This window comes from Amblyraja radiata, chromosome 21, assembly GCF_010909765.2.
Source record: "Amblyraja radiata isolate CabotCenter1 chromosome 21, sAmbRad1.1.pri, whole genome shotgun sequence".
Taxonomy (NCBI): Eukaryota; Metazoa; Chordata; class Chondrichthyes; order Rajiformes; family Rajidae; genus Amblyraja; species Amblyraja radiata.
The window spans coordinates 15,928,505-15,948,557 of record NC_045976.1 but is presented as its reverse complement, the minus strand read 5'-3'; the positions used below and the strand labels follow the sequence as shown (position 1 = coordinate 15,948,557).

Below are 20,053 nucleotides of genomic sequence, written 5' to 3'. Positions count from 1 at the left end.
CAACGTCTACAGCTCTGCCCTCATCGACCTTTTTGGTCTCGTCTTCAAAAAAATCAATCAGATTTGTTGGACACGACTTCCCACGTACAAAACCATGCTGACTATCACTAATCAGCCCTTGCCCATCCAAATGCCTGTATAACCTATCCCTCAAAATATTCTCTAGTAACTTTCCAACTACAGATATTAAGCTCACTGGCCTATAGGTACCAGCATTTTCCCTGCAGCCCTTCTTGAAAAGAGGCACAACATTTGTCACCCTCCAGTCTTCCGGCATCTCTCCTGTATTTAAGGACGACCGGTAAATTTCATGCAGAGCTCCCACAATTTCCCCTCTGGTTTCCCACAATGTCCTCAGATATATCTGATCAAGCCCCGGAGATTTCTCTACCTTCCATAAACAATAGTAGCTTCAGTACTTCTTCGACGGTATCACTGACTACTATCAAGACACTTCCTTTGACTGTCCCTAGTTCCTCCGTCCTACTGTCTTTCTCCTCAGTAAATACAGAGGAGAAATACTCATTGAGGACCTTGCCCTTCAATCTAACGGGGCCGTACATATCCTGAGCTTTTGTCAGCACACTTTTAAAAACATCCCACTAGGCCGATGTTCCTTTCCCCTCAAATAACCTACTCCAGTCAACTTGAGCGAGACCTTCTCTCATACCCTCAAAGTTGGCCTTACCCCAATTGAGCATTTTAACACGTGGGCCTTCTTTGTCCCTATCCATAACTATCTTAAACCTAGTTAAAATCCCCGACTACAACAACCTTATTTGACCTGCAGCTGTCTGCAATCTTCTGGCATATTTGTTCTTCTAATTCCCGTTGGCTATTCTGCGGTCTATAGAACACCCCGAACAGGTTGATCATCCCTTTCTTGTTCCTCAGCTCCACCCATATATCCTCACTGGACGTACCGTCCATAATGTTCACCTCTGACCACTGCTGTGACATCCTCCTTAACCAACAATGCAACGCCACCTCCTCTTTTTCTCTCACCATTTTCTCTCCTGAAGCTCCTGTACCCCGGAAGATTGAGCTGCCAGTTCTACCCCTCCCTTAACCAGGTTTTAGTAATGGCTACAAGGTCCGAGTCGCTCGTACCTATCCAGGCCCTAAGCTCATCTGCCTTACCCGTCGGGCCCCATGCATTAATATACATGCGGAATAGATTTATAATATTGTCTTACCTTACTGTGACATTGCTGAAACTCCCCATTTGGATTAGTAACTATGGAACATTTCTTTGTTGCCCATGGTGAACAGAATGGATTTTCTTCACAGGGGAATGTTTGATTTACTGAACTTGGGCAGGAATCTGTAGACTTCCAACTGTTCCCAAACTCAATGGAATTGCTTGCCAGAGAGTTAAATCTTGTTGTAAGATCATCTTCAGTGTTATCATTGAAGTTTCCACAGAGACCACACACTTTATCCTATTGTACCAGTTCCAAAATAATCAAAAATATTGTTGAAGATGTTAATCAGGCATTCCATAGTCAATGTTCAAGTAGACTAACAAATAAAATGACATAATCCACCATTCAGAAATATATGCTTTCAGCCTGCAAATATCACAATTTATGTTACAACATTTGATTATGTTGTACTTTTATACCCACATTGGTCCACACTAAATAAGTTAGTTCACCTCGGCTGACATATCAGAACTGGGCCACAGCATGACTGGTTTAGGGCAGAAGATCAATTGAGTATAACAGTTGGGAGCAATTTGGATAATAGTTAGCATGTCATGTTGCAGTTGTACATAACATTGGTTAGATCAGATAGTTTTGGTTTCCACACTAGAGGAAGGATAGGCTAATAATGTAGGGGGTGCAGACTTTTACCAGGATATTGCCAGGAATGGAATGCTGCAGTTACAAGGAGCTATTGGATCAGCTGGGCTTATTCTTTCTAACAACTTTGGAGGACTAACATCGGAGGCTGAAGGATAACATTGTGGAGGTTTATAACATTGAGAGACATAGGAAAGATAGATGGAATCTTTTTCGAGGGCAGGGAAATCTATAATGAGAGAGCATAAGTATAAGGTGAAATAGGAGAAATTTAAAGAAGATCTGAGGAGTAAGTTTTTGACACAAAGACTGGTGAATATCTGCAATGAGCTGTCCAAAGAGAGTGGAAGCAGACACAATTACAATGTTTAAAAGGTATTTGGACAGGTACTTGTTTAGGATCATACGAACAAATGGGATCAGCATAAATGGGCATTATAATCGGCATGGATAAGATGGGCCAAATAGACATGTTTTTGTGCCGTAAGTTTGTATGATTTTTAATTCTCCTGCATGAAAGAGGTTGGCAGGACAGGAGTGGACTGGAATACAAAACTGCTGGCCTTATATTTGGTATTATATTTAAACAATGACCTCTTGGCCTCAGGTCTGGACAGTCAATAATGCCTCAGCCACTCCACTCCAGCATCTTTTCTTTTTGAGATACAACGTGGAATTGGCCCTTCAGGCCACCAAGTACACAGCGTCTATAGATCACCCTATTTTAGACCCGTGTTATCCCACTTTTGTATCCTGCACCCTAAGGGCGATTTACAGAAGCCAATTAACCTACAAACCCGCATGTCTTTGAGATATGGGAGGAAACGCATACGGTCACAGGAAGAACATACAAACTCGGCACAGATAGCACCCATAGTCAGGATTGAACCTGGGTCTCCAGCGCTGCGAGGGAACACTTCTACCGCTGACCCACTGGCAAGATCTTTGGGAAAGTAAACTGGAAAACTGGGGGAAAAAACACAATGCTTTCATCTTGATTTTTGCAGGACTAAACTAGATGGTACCAGTAGTAATATACCATCCTATCCATGAGCAACCTGCAATTATTTTTCTCTTATCTGAAAGAATCTGAAAACTGGTGATGGATTAAAAACATTTTGACCAGGGGAGGCACAGTGGTGCAGCAGTAGAGTTGCTGCCTTGAAGTGCCAGAGACCCAGGTTCGATCCTGACCATGGGTGCAATCTGGACGGAGTTGAAACATTCTCTCTGGAAGCTCATTGGGGAGCTTGACAGACTAAATGTTTTGGTTGGAATGTTAGGCTTATGGACCACTGCCTCAGGAAAAGGTTCAGCCACTGTACGATTGAGTTGAGTAGAAATTTCTGTACGATTGAGTTGAGTAGAAATTTCTGTACTCAGAGAGGAGCTAGTGTTTAGAATTCTTAAACCCTTGGTTCTATGCATCCTTAAACATGCTTAACTCTATGTCTTATTCAAATGTTCAACTGTTCTGATCAGTGGCTACAAAGCAGGCTAAGTACATAACATAAAAATTCATACACCACACACCATTACAGAGCTGGTTAGGGTCAAGACATAGTTGTAGGCCATCTCCCTGAACTCTTTGCAAATGGCTCAGCATTGCATAAACATCTTATGTGAGGAGTTGTGTGAATTTATCACTCATAAATATTAATCCAAGACTAACCCATCTGAATTTTCTCCAGATGTATTATTTTTCCATTGATGGCTCTGGAAATGTAAATGATCTAAGGGAAATTCATAGGGCATTGAGGAATGATGAGGAAAATTAATATTTTATTTTTCTCAATGGGTTAAAACCCAGAAGTTGTATTACGTGATTGGTCATACATTTTCCTTTTCCATATCCAATGTGATCCATTATTGATGCATATTTGCTGATATTCCATCTTTCTTCTCTGCCAATACCATTACGATGTGTTTTGGTTCAGAGAATAATGCTTTTATTTTGGTCATAAATAGCCTCATCTAATCAAGCATTTTCTCCAGAGCATCACATTGCTGACAACTTATCTGATCGATCTTCATATTATACTCTTCTGTAAGCTTCCAGATTCTCAACTTCCATTTGTCTGGATTGAGGAAAAAGATTCACAAACAAAACAAAATGCATAAATTCAAAACCTCACCCACCTTCCAGCGTTGATCAAGTGTGACTGAGAACCTTGTGTGCTTGTCCCAAATCATAGTAATACCATTGGAAAATGTCAGGCTTAAATAAAGCCCAATAGTGTGAAGTGAATAAGCATCAACTGTGCAATTTGAATTAGAATTTTCATCAGACACTTTTACTTTCCCATCTTCCAAAATTATTTCTTTTCCCTAAAAGACAAATAAACTCTTGCAAATTAATGGTTAATGATGAGATTGATCATTAATATTCAAAATCAAAAATCTGCATTTTGACAACATTTTTTATCTTTGCCTTAATAGATCAGACAATGGAGTTTAAGAGTCATGGCATCACGTTGCGGTTCTATAGGACGTTGGAGTATTATGTGTGGTTCTGCTTGCTCCACTACAGGAAAGATGAGGAAGCTTTAGAGAGGGTGCAGAGAATGTTTACCAGAATTCTGTGGGGATTAGAGGGTATTAACTATACAGAGAGATTGGACAAATTTGATTTTTTTTCCCATCTGGAACGTTAGACGTTGAGGGAACACCCTGATAGAAGTCTATAAAAGAAGTAAATGGAGGAATAGGTAAAGTAAATATTCAGAACCTTTTTTTCTCAGAATTGAAATTTCAAGGACTAGATTTAAGGTCATGGATTTAAGTTGAGGGTTACAAAGTATAAAGGAGATGTGTGAGGCATGCTTTTTGACACCGAGTTTGATGTGTGCCTAGAACACGCTTGCCAAGAGTGATGGTGGATGCAGATTTTATAGTGGCATTTAGGAGGTTTTTAGATAGTCACATTCAATATGCAAGAATGGAGGGATATGGATCACAGGCAGGCAGAGGAGATTAGTTTAATTTGGGATCTTTGGCAGACATTGTGGGCCAAAGGGCCTATTCTTGTGCTGTACTGTTCTATGTTTAAGTTATTTTAAGAAAGTAGCAGCAGAAACCAGGAGGAAGGAATCAGCAATGATGGATGAGATGGGCGAGGAGCTAGGCCAGTAGGAGGGGAGAGGGAACTGGGGTCTGGCCCTTGTGATTTCCTGTGGGGGGAACTCCCTGGGACGGACGAGGAGAAGGACTTGGCATCCAAGGTAGGAGATGATAGGAGACCCGCAACAGCCTGGGACTTGCCAGGAAAAGGCACCACTCATAAGAACTGGAGCATGGACTTTGAAAATGACACCTAAACATAGCGCCTCTTGCATGCGGGCTTATTAGACTATTTATGTAAACTTCCTAACCATGGATCAGGGGCATGGCAATATTCTACTGGACCATTAGTATGAAAAATAATTTCACTGTGTTAGCACTTCACACATGTGGCAATAAAGACACAATTGGACCATAGAATATAGCTAGTAATAATTGTAAATTAGTAGATACCTCAAAAATAATCTTAATATTTCTTGAACATGTCACTCCATTTTCACAGCAAGGAACATTTTCCATGAGCACTTGAAATGTACCACGTTCTCCTTTGCAATGGTCCTGAATAAAATATTGTTTTAAATAAATTAATGGAGTGCAGTTTATATTCCTGTAAACAGTTTAGTAATCAACACCAATCTGCATATCAATATAACGAAAAAAATGTACAAAACAATTTTACTCGTAAACAATTAATGTGATTAATTATATAGTCAGGTTGAAGAGGAACTTTAAATGAACTATGTTGTCATTTAGATATTGGTAGAGTATTGTTATATGTTTAAATCTTTGTTTAATGTTAAGCAGATTAGATACAAATATATGAATCATTTTCTCTTAAAATAGGTAATTGCAATTTACCTGAACAAATATATATTCACAATTACCCTCGTATGTGAATCGAAAATCATCAAATGTTATGTAATGACCTTCACCATAAACTTGACAGGTCTTTGTGCATGGCTTATCAGTGCAGCTCCATGAACCACCTTGGCATTCGCTGCAATATAAGGAACAGTGAAATTTCTCTCTTTATATCAAGCACCTTTTAATATTTCAGATTTATCAATTTTACATTTGCTGGGCCTCACCACTGGCTGCAATCAAGTTGGATTTCTGTTCCTATGGCATAACTACTCCCTTCATATAAACAAGGGCAATTTTCAGTCAAAACGCAATTTCCACTGTCATCCTCAGCTGTACCTTCAGGACAAAAACATCCAGGTACACATTCGTTTGGCTGTTGTGCAAAAGAAAAATTTAAATTATTTCTGCAAAATGTTTGTGTCACGATGTCAAAAGATATAAAAGAGCTCTATGAATATATGAAATTATAAAAATTACACAATTGCAACATAGTTCCCCAATGCTTAGAAATAAATCTGAAGAAGTAACCCGATCCAAAACATTGTCTATCCATTTAGTTCTGCAGATGCTGCCCGACCTACTGAATTCTTCTATCACTTGATTTATTGCTCAGAAGTGGAAGGCTCATTGCAGAGAATGAGAAAAAAGCAGAGCAATGAAACAAGTGCATTGGCTCTGTATCACAGAAGGCGAATACTGGTAATTTTCCTGAACTGTCAAGACATCAATAGTTAAAGAACAATTACAGTAATAATGGATACATCAGTTGCATTTTCAAGAATTCTATAAATCATGGAGTCGGTTATGCTAATTGGATGGCAACTGTAATCCTGCCATTTAAAAAGGGGAGAGAGAAAACAAAAGAAACTGCAGACGTTACCTGATCATCAATAGAAGGGAAATGTCTAGAGCCTATTACAGAGGATGAGTTAACAGGAAACAACAACAAAAAATGTTCAAATTACATTGTCAACATACATTTCTATGAAGGATATAGTGTTTTACAAACCTACTGTTTTTTTAAAATATAATTGGTAAGGTGGACAAGGAATAAGCAGTGATGTAAAGTGATTGCATTTTCAAAGGTTTTATAAAAGTCCGACAAAAAAGGATAGCATGCAAAATTGTAGTTTTTGGAAGTGACGGACAGGAAATAAGGAAATTGAATAAATAAACACTTTTTGGGGCGACGGGTGATAAAGTGAAGGATCCAACAGGATTTTTGCTATTCATATATAATTTGGATGAGGGAATAAAATAAAATATTTTGAAGTTTGCGAATGACATTAAGCTGGGTTAGATTGTGAATTGTGAGGAGGATGACTGAGACTGAGTGAGCAGGATTTAGATACATGACACGTACAATATTGTGTGGGCTATCAACTTCACTGGGAAAAATAAAAAGCACAGTATATAATTTAAATAATGTGAGATACTCCAGATTTTTGTGTCTATCTTCCGTATAAACCAGCATCTGCAGTTCCTTCTTACAGAAAGCAAATAGTATGCTGGTTTTCATAGCAAGAACACATAAGTAGAGGAATGATTTGTTGCAATGATGCAGTGTCTTGATGAACTCACATTTGGAATATCGTGCTGTGATCTACTCTTGACTGAAAGGGAGTGAGACAAAGATTGACTACACTGATTCACTCACATTTCTGTGGGTCAGGAATCACAGGAAGTACATTGGATTTCCTTCTAGACCTTTGACCAAATGTTGTGACAATTTATTGTCACCAATACTGAAATGAGGTTCATGTTCTGCCTCTGTCTTTGATCATTACTCCAAGCCTCCACATTAATATTACAGTAATGTAACCAATAATTTACAATATCTTGATTGGGAAGGTATGTTTAATTATATGTTGTACAATGATATTGTGTTATGTTGTGTTATAATTAGATTTATATTATGTTATAATTATATTTTTGTTTAAATTGAGATAGACAATTTTGTGTTATGGTTCAGTTCTTTCCAGGTATGCAATGTACAATTTGAACAGCTTGTTATATTGGACATCACTTACACAGTTTAATGCCAGCTTACTGCATTTCTTTCCACAGTGAATCTGATTTTCAGTAGGGGAACAACGAATAAGTTCCTTTTCGCCTGTGCATACTAATGAATTAAACAAAAACTGAAAATTATTTCATGGGTATTTCGATGCAGGCCTCTGATTATGACAGCGTGTAAAGATACTAATTTTACCTGTGGGTGTAGTCGTGGCTTCAGTAACTCGATTGCAACCAATTGATCCCCCTTGGCAATAGCTGAAGGGACAAAAAATGAGTTAACTATCTAGTTTCATCTGGTTCACAATCACATTTTAATAGACTTTAACAGGTATGTTTACCAATCATCAACTTCCTCTCCAGGTTGAATATAAATCCCCTTGTAGTAACAAGAGCAGTCTTCAGCATTAACACAGGCTCCATTTTCATTCATATATTTGCCCTCTGGGCAGCCACAGCCATAAACTGGAGTATCCTTCACGTCACAGGTGAAATCAGTTTTGGTTAATAATTTGCAGTTCCGGTTACAGGTTGTCATTTCATTGTCAAAAATGTGGCTGTTCTTACAGGTTGTATCTGCAAAAAAAAAAATCAGAGTAGAGCTGAGAACCCATGAAAGCCACACATCGAGCACTCATAATTATCTTCAGAAAGACGTTTCATGTCAGAAAATCCACCTTGAACAGGACAGGTATAACTGGCCACCAATGCCAAATTCCAGCTGATTTTCTTCACTCTACATAATATTTAAAAAGTGGCTGAGTGAACGGTGACAATTGATGCAGAAGATCAGTGTCGTATTGATACCGTTCCTGGTTGTTCAAAAATGTCTTTAAATCTTTCTGATAATGAGGAAGTATGTTAGGGGGACAAAAAGCTGGATTAACTCAGCGGGTCAGACAGTTTCTCTAGAGAAAAGGAATAGGTGACGTTTCGGGTCGAGACCTTTCTTCATGTCCTATCGACAAAAAACAGACCAAATCCATTTTGTCCGATTACTGTTCAGTCAGTTTACTTTTAATTGCCAGCAAATTTATGGAAGCTGTTCCTGACAGAGTTGTTTGTCACTTTGTCATGATCAGCCTATTCATCAATATTCATCTATGGTTCCATTAGACACACCCCACACCAGACCTTCTCCACACATGTATAAATAATAATAAGAACATTTTATGAGGAGTTATGTCGAGGGATTAGGTGAAGACCCCGCCAGCACGCATGCGCGTCAATCTTCAAAGCAGCGGTGTGAGCCATTCGAACCAGCACCGGCATTCAATATGAGCATGGCTGATCATGCAAAATCAGTACCCCGTTCTTGCTTTCTCCTCATACCCCTTGATTCCGTTAGCCCTAAGAGCTATATCTAACTCTCTCTTGAAAACATCCAGTGAATTGGCCTCCACTCCCCTCTGTGACAAAGAATTCCACAGATTCACAAATCTCTGGGTGAAAAAGTTTTTCCTCATCTCAGTCCTAAATGGCCTACTCTTTATTCTTAAACTGTGACCCCTGGTTCTGGACTCCCCTAACATCAAGAACATTTTTCCTGCATCTAGCCTGTCCAATCCCTTAAGAATGTTATATGTTTCTATAAGATCACCTCTCCCTTCTAAATTCCAGTGAATATAAACCCAGTCAATCCATTGTCCTCCCTGTGTAGTGGGGAACTATCCTCATTGTTGGATCTATCCAATTCAGGAACTATCCAATATTTCCAATTTTAAATACCCGATTTCATCAGTATTGAACATTCTCTCACAATAGGTCAGAAAGCATCTTTAAAGAGAGATACATGGTTAACCTATACAGAGTTAATCTACACCAAACTTCTGTATTAAACTCAAATCTTTCCGCAGATGCAGTCTGATATTCAATGTTACTGTAATAATTTCTCTCACCTTCAGGATTGTGGATGTCACAAAATTATTTTGATGTTATGAGCAGAAAAGTGATTGGTTGTGATTTGTAGTGAGTGGTTCACCTCCTGGCTCATTAAAGTCTTGCACCAACTATTAGGAATCAGTCAGGTGCCATGGCTTAGTTAGCGAACTTCACAAACTCATGGTCTCCACTATTTGAAATCAACATTTGGAAACACCAGTGCCCCCACAAGTTGCTCACATCTTAATCTGGAATTACATTAGTGTACTTTCATTGTCTTTACATCAAATTCCTGCAAGCCTAAGCATAACAAGGCAGGCGATGTTTTGGTTCAGGACCCTTCATCAGTCGAAAGAAGGGTTCCAACTCAAAATGCCATCAGTTCATTTCTTTCCATAGAGTTGCCTGACCACAGAGTTTACCCAGCAATTAATTTTTTGCTCAAGGTTCGATCATCAGCAGTCTCTTGTGTCTCCAAAACAAGGCAGACTATTGAAATGAACATAAGAACTAGCAGCACGATATACCATTTAATATCATGGCAGAACTGAATGTGAACACAAGTCCACTTCCCATCTATCTGCAGTAACACATGAAAAATGCTGAGCTGCAGAGAAAAAAATGATAATGTAGTGTACTCTCGATCCATGGCTACTCCAGGATATTATCTTAGGTGATACCATAGCAGCAGAAAAAAGGTACATAATTTCAAGGATGTGAAGAGCAAATTTAGAATAACGTCAGTATACATGTTTTTCAAAGAGGAGTAATTACTGTTGAAATCGATTGTCAGGAAATACTTCATAAGTCACAATGCTGTATTTGTTTAAGAATCAGCTTCTAATTGCAATGGAAAGTTAGTATAGTTAATATATTGAAAGAAAACAAAAATCACAATATAAACAATGTTCACATGGTGCTGGGCTCAGATCTCTACGTATCAATAAACTGTAAGTTTTATCCAATGTCATAAACTGCTTTTCGTTAGCAGGAAAGGAGATGAATTTCTATGAAATTTAAAGACCTCAACTTACTGCAAATTGTTCCACTCCAACCCCTCAGTATGACACCTCTTGCAGCACATGCATGAACATAAGCCCCCAGTGCAGCACAGATGCAATGATCAAGATTCTCGCAGTTGCATATGGAAATCTTGCACATCTTTAAAAAAAAATGCAAATATAATAATCACTTGTTCATTTAACATTATTAAATTCATGTCAACTGGAATCTAGAGATGACAATATGAAAACACAAGCCATTATACCACTTAAAAACAAAATGGGATCTTATTTAACTAGCAGTAAACATGATTTTTGAGACCTCTTACATCCAAGTTTGTGACAAGAGCCGGCCGCCATCAAATCCAATTTACAAGATGCCTCAAAAAAAGGCAGATGACCTTTTTCAGAATGACATTACAGATTTCATCAAGGCAGTAATCATCTTCCGTTGCTTCATCGATGACCTTCCATCTTAACATCAGAAGTTGCAGGTTATTGCCATTTACCAGCATGGGCTGATAAGTGGTAATTAACATTAATGTGCAGAAATGCCATGCAATGAGAATCTTCGGCAAGAGAGTGATTAACCATCCTTGCAAGGTAATTTAAGAGATTATGCATGGGACAATAGGACAGGTTATAGTCAGTTTAACTTTTGCCTCTTTTACTGTTTCTTTGCCGCAGATGTTGAATACGGCTGTGTGACTTTTCATTTTACTTAAGGAAGGAAAAGTTTCTATTTGTACATATTTACATAATGCTTGTCCGTACCTGATAATATTGAATGTAATCCACTGTGGAATGACATTGAGCAAAAACACCATTTGTTTTCAGCAGAGCACAACGTTCCTTTGCATAGAATTCTACAAAAGAAGTTGGATAAGGTATGGTTGAATGTAGTCTGTGAATATCTTGAATTCAAATATTAGAATCAAACATAATTTAATACAGATATAGTGAAATAAATTATGCTGGGTCAATGGAGTTGCATGACGTTGCTAGAACGTTGGTTCAGTATGAAACGCAGGTTTTTGAATTTGTGTAGCAGCAACACTATTTGCACTCTGCTGTGCACTGTCAACCCCCAGCTTGAAATTAAGTGATTGATCAATGCGGTATCCAATTGAGAAGGGAGCATCCTAAAGTATGTTGGAGTTCAGTGGGGAGGTTATTCATTTTCAGGTTTGATGGGTCTGACCCTAGGCCTCTTCATGGACTTTGGAGATCTGTTGAGAGAGGAACAGTGAAGATAGACACAAAATGCTGGAGTAATTCGGGGGGGCAGGCAGCATCTCTGGAGAGAAGGAATGGGTGATATTTTGGGTTGAGACCCTTCTTCAGCGTTGAAAGTGGAAGCTTGACAGAGTTGTTCCATCATTGAAAACTGTGTAGGCCTGAGAACATAGAGCAGTACAACACAGGAACAGACCCATCGGCCCGCATTGTCTGTGCCAAACATGACACCAAGACCAATTCTTATCTGCAGGCGCATAATTCATATCCCTCCTTTCCCTACATATCCATGTGTTGATCGAAAAGTATCTTAAATGCCACTATCTTATTAACTTAGGTTTTAAATAACATCATTCCATTATGTTTGGCCTTCTCTGTTTTCTCCTGTGACTCAAACAATCCACTTTTTTTGTGCCAAAATTAACATGGCCATCTAAGTGATCCATGTCAAAAGTATGCCGTTTCAGACTAAATACTTATTGCAGCAAAAAATTGGGGTGAAAACAGTACATTACCTTTTGTTGAACTGACACAAGTTGGACTTTCCTTTTCAGGAGGGCTGCATTTAACGTCAGCAGCCCATGAATGAGCAAAATTGACATGTGATGGTTCCACCACATTCTGTACAGAGGTGAAGTCATCAATAGCCTTGCCATTAAAATTGCCACACAAGCCTAGAATGCAAAAAATAGAAAAACTTTGGGAAAATGAATGTATTTAATTCTATTGAGCAGTTGTTTGAATTGAAAAAGATCATAAAATAAGAGCCTGTTTCTTTGAACAGCATTACAGTATTCCTCAAACACTGAACAATATACCTTCAAACATGTCATCTCTTTCATTGTTTGATGCATATCTTGAATTCATTTTTTTCAGTCACTAGTTAACTAGTGCTCCATAATTGTTTTTTTATTTCATTGTGATTGTGAATTAATACGTATCAAAATCAAAAATCTTCCTCTTTATAATTGTGATACCTTTTCTCTTTTTGTCCGGTTCAACTTCCCTGCAAATGTTGACAGTCTCTCATAATGTCACCCAACAGAGCTTCAGATTTAGTGTAATCTCTCTTGTTGGCTCTAAAATGAACTGTTGCCACGGTATCCCTTGTATTGGTTTACTAGTTTCCCCTGCACCATCACCTCCAGATGTCTACAAGGATATTTCCTCCGACTCATTCTGAATTAAATGTATTTCCTACAGGTTTTTGCAAGCATAGAGTTGGCTTCCAAAGACACATTCACATTTATCTTTCTTCCATTTCAGTTCTAGTTGCCATAAACCTCACTGGCATCCAGATGCTACAATTCTGCACTTCCTTCTTAGTGCAGCCATTCTTATCTAATACTGCACAGGTTTACTCACATTCAACCATCACCTCTTCCAACAACCTCAATATGAACAAGGATAACAAAGATAAGGGTGTCCTTCACAAACTGCGATGTCAACAAACTCTGCAGTAACTCATATAAAATGTCATTCCACTTGGTTATTACTGATCATCAGATTCTTTGTCCATGAACAATTTGATTGGCTTTATTTTGATACGCTTGAAGCTGGGCCACAGAACCAAGATCATTTGCCAGGACACAGTGACTAGATGTCTACGTTACGTATGCCTAAGAAGTTAATGCAACAACACCTTTTCATCAGGTGATTATACTGTTGCCCATTTCAGGATGGGATTATCTCAATCAAAAAATTGGATTGGCGTCTAAAGCTTATACAGCATTAGATGTATATGAAATTACAATGCATCGTCCAATGCTGCAGTTTTCAGCCCTATTTTACTAAAATGAGGTAACCCAGATCAGCATACCAAATATCATTTCATAATCACAAAAATAAAGGAGCATCACGTGCCAAAATGTTCAAATGAAGATAAATTCAATGATCAACATTCCAACCTTAGTGTTTGACAACTTTTTCACATTGTATGAACAACCTGCCTGAGGAGGTAGTTGAGGCTGGGACAATCCCATCGTTTAAGAAACAGTTGGACAAGTACACGGATAGGATTATGGGCCAAGCGCAGGCAAGTGGGACTAGGGTAACCGGAACATTGTTGGCTGGTGTGGGCGAGTTGGGCCGAAGGGCCTGTTTCCACAATCTATGACTCTATAACTCTACCACAATATCTGATGTACTCAAAATATGCAGACATTTTCTTTACTCCATCATCATTCACAACTTTTTGGCTTTTTTTATCTTTCCGCAGCTCACAGTAATATGGAGCCACCTGTGTCATGGGAATTCAACACAGTTTTGGAGTGCAAGGAAGATGGCCACACACATTAAAGGTTTCAGTGCCTTCAATGCCTCAGCAATGTTTTGAACAGTTGGTGTGTTGCTGCATCGTCAATGTGATCTTTCAGTTTTGGCAAATTTCCTCGCACACTACTGGGCAAAACCTTGACAATAACCATGAATTTCTACAGCTCCCTCTGGGAAATGGGTACTTTGCGATTTTTTTGATCTGAAGTAAAAATGATGTCAATTTGAATTGCAATGACTGTTATGATTAGTTGGGGTTATATGAAATAGTGCTTCTATTCAACTCGAGGAGATTGAATCTTGTCCACTCCTAAGTAGTAATTTAACCTTACCTCCTAAACTTCGTTTATTACCATCCAACAACGAAACGTAAAGCTGCATAATGGGAGAAATCTGTATCTGCATTTTCAACCCGTGTGTTGTTTCAAGTTGAATAAAATGTGAAGATGGTTTAAATATTATAGTTCCATCTATGAAATAAAAAAATATTAATTTAATTTAATTATAACTTCATCCTTAAGGGAACTTAATTTCCTTTAATTTTGTTCATACCCCTTTGCAATGGAAGTACAACAATTTCTCCATTCAAGGTAACGTCACCATTATTATTGAATTCATATTTGGTCTATAAAAAAAAAGATTTGTTTCAAATATCATTCAAAATTATAACAAAAGTATTAAAGCAACTGATAAACTCCTACCTCACGTGAGGAAAATATAATACGGCGTAAGCAAATATGTTTAGTTGCTTTGTGACATTCACGCATCTCAATGATCACTTTCCAGAGATCGTCCTCAAGAGTCTACAAAAAAAAGACATTAAAGTTTAGAACTATTAGCTTAACTTCAAGGGTTAATATCAGTGACCATCTAAACTGTGAGTTGCAGCAAAATGTCTCACTTACTGAAACTGCAATGTATGTGCAATCTCCTCTCAAATTATAGTATTTCCCATCAAATGTTGTGATATGTGTTCCTTCTTCCACTTTGCAACTTCTGGAACAATTATGATGAGAACATTCCCATAGTCCTCCTTTGCAAACACTGAGAAAAAGAAGACCAATATTGTTAGTAAAGTATTTGATGAGAGTGTATGAATGATCCACAATAGGATGAATTAGAAGCTGTTACCATGTTTCACACGAAGTGTTCCTTTTGTCTCCTGCATCATAAATGGTTCCACTGTATTCACAAGGACACTCTGATTTTCTGATGCATTTGTTCTCATGTCTTATGTTATCAAGAAGAGTGCCTGAAGTTGAACAGAACACCTGCTTCAGTGTATTGTTTCATGAACAGGATTATGTTTAAGATTTTCACAATTGAAGAATTTACCAGAACATTCTTGACAGGTATTTTGAACTCATTAAACAAAGGGAATTTCCATTCATGGAAAATAAGTTGTTTCTGAGTTAGATGGCAATGAAGGAAAGCAAAAATATAACATTTGAAGATGGAGTTGTGCTTTGCATTCATCATGACTGCTCCATTATTCAATAACGTTAAGGCCGACAACTTACTTTGATGCCTAAGAAGCTCAGAGGCTGGCAGCATTACTGGAGAACATGGATAGTTGATAATTCGGATTGGGACCCTTCTTCAGAATGTTGGGGGTGGAGGTGGAGAAAGAAAGCTGTAGGAGAGGTGGGCAGGATAAACCCGGGCAAGGAATAGGTGGACACAGGCGAGGGGGTGGGAACATAGATGATAGGCAAGTGGTTGGACAATGGCCAGAGATGAAAAAACAGAGGTGTGGGACAAAAGGATTAAAGAGTTGTGAATTGTGAAGCTAGAGGACGGAATGCAGGTGGAAAGGAAGGTGGTAGGGCAAAATAGATGTGTCCAAGTGGGGCACAGGAGGGAAATGGGGCAGGAAAAGTAATGGGGTGTGGGAAGAAGGGAAGGGCATGAGTTCATAGCCTTGTTGTAAGCTACTGTACCTAAGTGGAATATGTTGTTCCTCCAATTTGTGTGTACCCTCACTCTGGCAATGGAGGAAGCACAGGGCAGAGAGGTCAGTATGAGAATGGAAGAGGACTTAAAAGGGTTAGCAACTGGATGATCCAGTAGGCATTGTCTATCCTGATCTCACCAATGGACAGGAGGCTGCATCGGGAACATCGGCTGTAGTAGATGAGGTTGGAGGAGGTGCACCAGGATCTCTGTTTCACCTGGTAGACTGACTGGGTGAAAGTAAGGGAAGAGGTACAAGGACAGGTGTTACATCTCCTGTCCCTGTGGAAAGTACCTGAAGAGGCATGGTTTGGGTGGGATGGGATGAGTGAACCAGATAGTTGTGGAGGGAGCAGTTTCTGCAAAATGTGGAAAGCCGTGGGGATGGGAAGATCTGACTCGTGGTGGGATCACGTTGGAGGTGACAGAAATGTCAGAGGATGATGTGTTGGATCCGGAGGCTGGTGGGGTGAAAGGTGAAGACCATGGGAACTCTATCGTTATTCCATCTGTGGGAGAGAGGGGGTGAGAGCAAAACTATGGGACGCAGAGGATGATACATCTATGACAACAGAAGGGAAATTACATGTACTAAAGAAAAAGGACATCTTCATGATCTAGAATGGAGAGCCTCATCTTGGGAGCAAATGCAGCGGGGACGGAGAAATTGAGATTAGGTGATAGCATCTTTAGAAGTGACAGGGTGGGAGGAAGTGTAGTCCAGATAACTATGGGAGTCAGTAGATTTGTAATGGACAGCAGTTGACAGTCTGACCCCATTGATGGAGACAGGGGAGAGAGGTGTCAGAGATAATCTAAGTGAATTGGAGGGCAGGTGGAACTTTGTGATAAAGTTAAATGAAATCAACGCCAAGGGAGGTGCTGTTGTAATCGGGCAAGCCGCCAACAATTGAGGTGCTGTTGTAATTGGGCAGCTGACCTCTACGGTGTGGAGGCCGTTGCCAGCTCTCGGACAACTTCTCATATCCATCCGTCGACCATGACCCCAAAGACAAACACCAGGCCAACATCTCCCAGACATTTTGCGATCTCATCACCTCTGACGATCTCCCCTTCACAGTGTCCAACCTTATCGTTCTCCAACCCCGCACTACTCACTTCCTTCATCTTCCTGAAATTCACAAACAGAACAGCCCTGGCAGAACAATTGCTTCTGCCAGCTCCTGCCCCACTGATCATCTCCATATACTTTGATTCTAACCTACCACCCCCCCTCCCCCCTTGTCCAATTCCTTCCAAACTATATCTGACACCACACATGCCCCTTCATCTACTCAATTACTTTCAATTTGTAGGCATCCATTACCTCATATTTCCCATGGATGTCCAGTCCCTTTACATCTTCATCCCCACCAGGAACGTTCTTCCTTGAACAAACACCCAATCAATTCCCCTGTACTAACATTCTCCTCCACCTGGCGGAATTTGCCCGTACCCTCAACAACTTTTCTTTTGACTCCTCTCACTGTCGGTTGGGGGGGGGGGGGAGAGAGAAAGAGAGAGGGGGAGAGGGGGAGAGGGGGGGAGGGGGGGAGGGGGGGGGAGGGGGAGGGAGAGAGGGAGAGAGGGAGGGAGAGAGGGAGAGAGATGGAGAGATAGAGAGATGGAGAGAGAGAGCGCGTCGGGGGCCCAGCCGATCGTGGCTTCCACAAAGGTAAGCACACCCACCAGCAAGCCGGACCGGGGAGGAAGGGGGAGGGACAGACAGACGATCGGGCCTCCCCGGAGAGGAGGTCGTCCACTGTGACGGGTAGAGAGAAGAGGGGAGAGAGTGAAGGAGGAGAGGGGAGGAGGTGAGAAGAGGAGGGTGTGTGGAGGGGAGCTGGGTGAGTGAGTGCGCTGCGAATTGCGGAGACAGAAGCGGATTCTGACTCTCTGGGAACCCATATCTGGAATGAGCGCGCAGGGGAAAGGATGGGCGGGACTTCACGAGCTACGCCGACAGTGAGGAGAACCTCGTTCAGTGCACGAGCGATCTGCAGAACAAAGACCCTATAGCGGAGCACAGTCTTTGCTGCAGAACATTCTCGTTCTTTCTGCGCCTTTTGAAGAAAGTGGGGTGGGTGGATGAACGTACCTCGTGGAAAACTGCGCATGCGCGTTCACAGCAGCTGCATTAATCCACAGCGGTGGGGGGGGGGGGGCAGGGTGGGTCCAGGTGGGCCTTGATTGGTGGGCATGTGGGCATTGTGTCATCAGCAGCTGGCAAGCGGTGATTATATTTTTTAAAGTGAGTTTTGTGAACAATTTTATTCAAAATCTGGGAAAATTATAGACCAAATTTAGAGAGGAGTGGATTTTTGAAATCATAAGTTAAATCAATACCGGAATATGTAAAGTTTTCCGCGTTGTAACGTCTGGTTTTCGAGAAAATACGTTTCAAAGACAAAATCTCACACACACACACACACACACACACACACACACACACACACACACACACACACACACACACACACACACACACACACACACACACACACACACACACACACACACACACACACACACACACACACACACACACACACACACACACACACACACACACACACACACACACACACACACACACACACACACACAGATAGATATGATATGATGATAATATATGATAGATGCCCCAATGCAACTAAATAAGTACTTTATTTTGCCATAAACATTTGTGCAAACAATGAAGATATTCATCTAGATTGATCCTCACAGTCTGATGTGATCTATATCAGATTATTGAGAGAGACAAGACGGGAGATCATAGAAGCCTTGATGAAGATCTTTGTGTCTTTAGTCACAGACGGGATCCCGGCTGATTACAGAGTATCTAATGTTAGTCCTTTGTTTAAGAAGAGAAGTAGAGAGAATCCACGGAATTATAGGCCGGTGAGCCTCATGTCAGTGGTGATGAGCTATTAGGGAGGATTATTCGAGATAAGATATATTCCCATTTGGAAGAGACTGGTTTAATTAGGGATAGTTAGTATGGTTTTGTGTGTGGCAGGTCATGTCTTAGTAACTTGATTGACTTTTTTGAGGAGGTGATGAAAGCGATCAATGACGATTGATGTCTACGTGTATTTCTGTATGGCATTTGACAAAGTCCCCTATTGTAGGCAGATCCAGAATATTAAGATGCTCATGATTCACAGCAATATGGTCTATATGGAGGAAGGCTGTCAAAGAAATGACAGATTGAGTTTAATACCTGCAAGTGTGAGATGTTGCACTTTGGGGGGGGGGGGGGTTAAGTGAAAGGGGAAAATATATAACTAATGTCAAGACCCTTAACATCATTGATATATAGAGTAGGTATGTTACAAAATTTACCTTCAGCGGCGCTGCAGTTCTGCCACTGACCATTTGCGCGACTTTGGCGCCTTTGAGGGGGGGGGGCGGGGTTAAAATGCGGTTTTCTCCTGCCCGTCCGAGATATATTTTCTCGGGCTGCTAGCTGATGCTGAAGAATTGTTCCGACTGCCGTTCCGTGATTTTTTTTTTTTTAAACCGCGGACAATTTCAGCAGGAGTAAAATAAAAATCCGCTTCTAATGCCATCAACGCTGACAGCGGGATGGATCTCCCGTACGGGACAGCTAAAGGTAAGCCGTTTATTTTACATATAAACGTGCTTCATAGGATTACCTTAATCCAAATTTTACGTTGCGAAAAGGTGATTTAGGCCCCATACGAACCGGCAGTGTTTTTCCTGCTGATATGGGGTTTAAATTCACCGCAAACCGCAACGTTCCAATCGATCGCATTCCACAAAATCTCACTCGCAAGATGATTTAAATGGCCATTAATTTACGGGAAATAAACACTAAATTCCTTCCATTTGGCCTATAAATTCATAACAATGAGATTTTAAAATCATGTTATGTTATGAATTCTTGTGTGAATGTTATTTGGACACTTAGGCTATTTAAAAATGTTAATCTTTTCTTAA

General features: G+C 40.2%; 1 protein-coding gene across 5 annotated transcripts in view; it reads right to left on the bottom strand.

Annotated features, from left to right (window-relative positions):
- The window catches only part of LOC116984905 (mucin-2-like), an 89,361-nt gene that overhangs the window by 40,633 nt on the left and 28,675 nt on the right, over nt 1-20,053 (bottom strand). For all 5 annotated transcript variants that reach the window (XM_033039298.1, XM_033039293.1, XM_033039294.1 and 2 more), the window contains exons 10-25: nt 15,269-15,389; nt 15,043-15,181; nt 14,839-14,940; nt 14,690-14,762; nt 14,470-14,607; nt 12,379-12,537; nt 11,402-11,493; nt 10,661-10,787; nt 8,087-8,321; nt 7,942-8,003; nt 7,760-7,851; nt 5,954-6,102; nt 5,724-5,862; nt 5,319-5,423; nt 3,945-4,133; nt 1,197-1,442 (exon numbers count right to left, since the gene is read on the bottom strand). In XM_033039298.1, the coding sequence (XP_032895189.1) occupies nt 1,197-1,442; nt 3,945-4,133; nt 5,319-5,423; nt 5,724-5,862; nt 5,954-6,102; nt 7,760-7,851; nt 7,942-8,003; nt 8,087-8,321; nt 10,661-10,787; nt 11,402-11,493; nt 12,379-12,537; nt 14,470-14,607; nt 14,690-14,762; nt 14,839-14,940; nt 15,043-15,181; nt 15,269-15,389 (2,168 nt within the window). The remainder of the gene's footprint in view (nt 1-1,196; nt 1,443-3,944; nt 4,134-5,318; nt 5,424-5,723; nt 5,863-5,953; nt 6,103-7,759; nt 7,852-7,941; nt 8,004-8,086; nt 8,322-10,660; nt 10,788-11,401; nt 11,494-12,378; nt 12,538-14,469; nt 14,608-14,689; nt 14,763-14,838; nt 14,941-15,042; nt 15,182-15,268; nt 15,390-20,053) is intronic.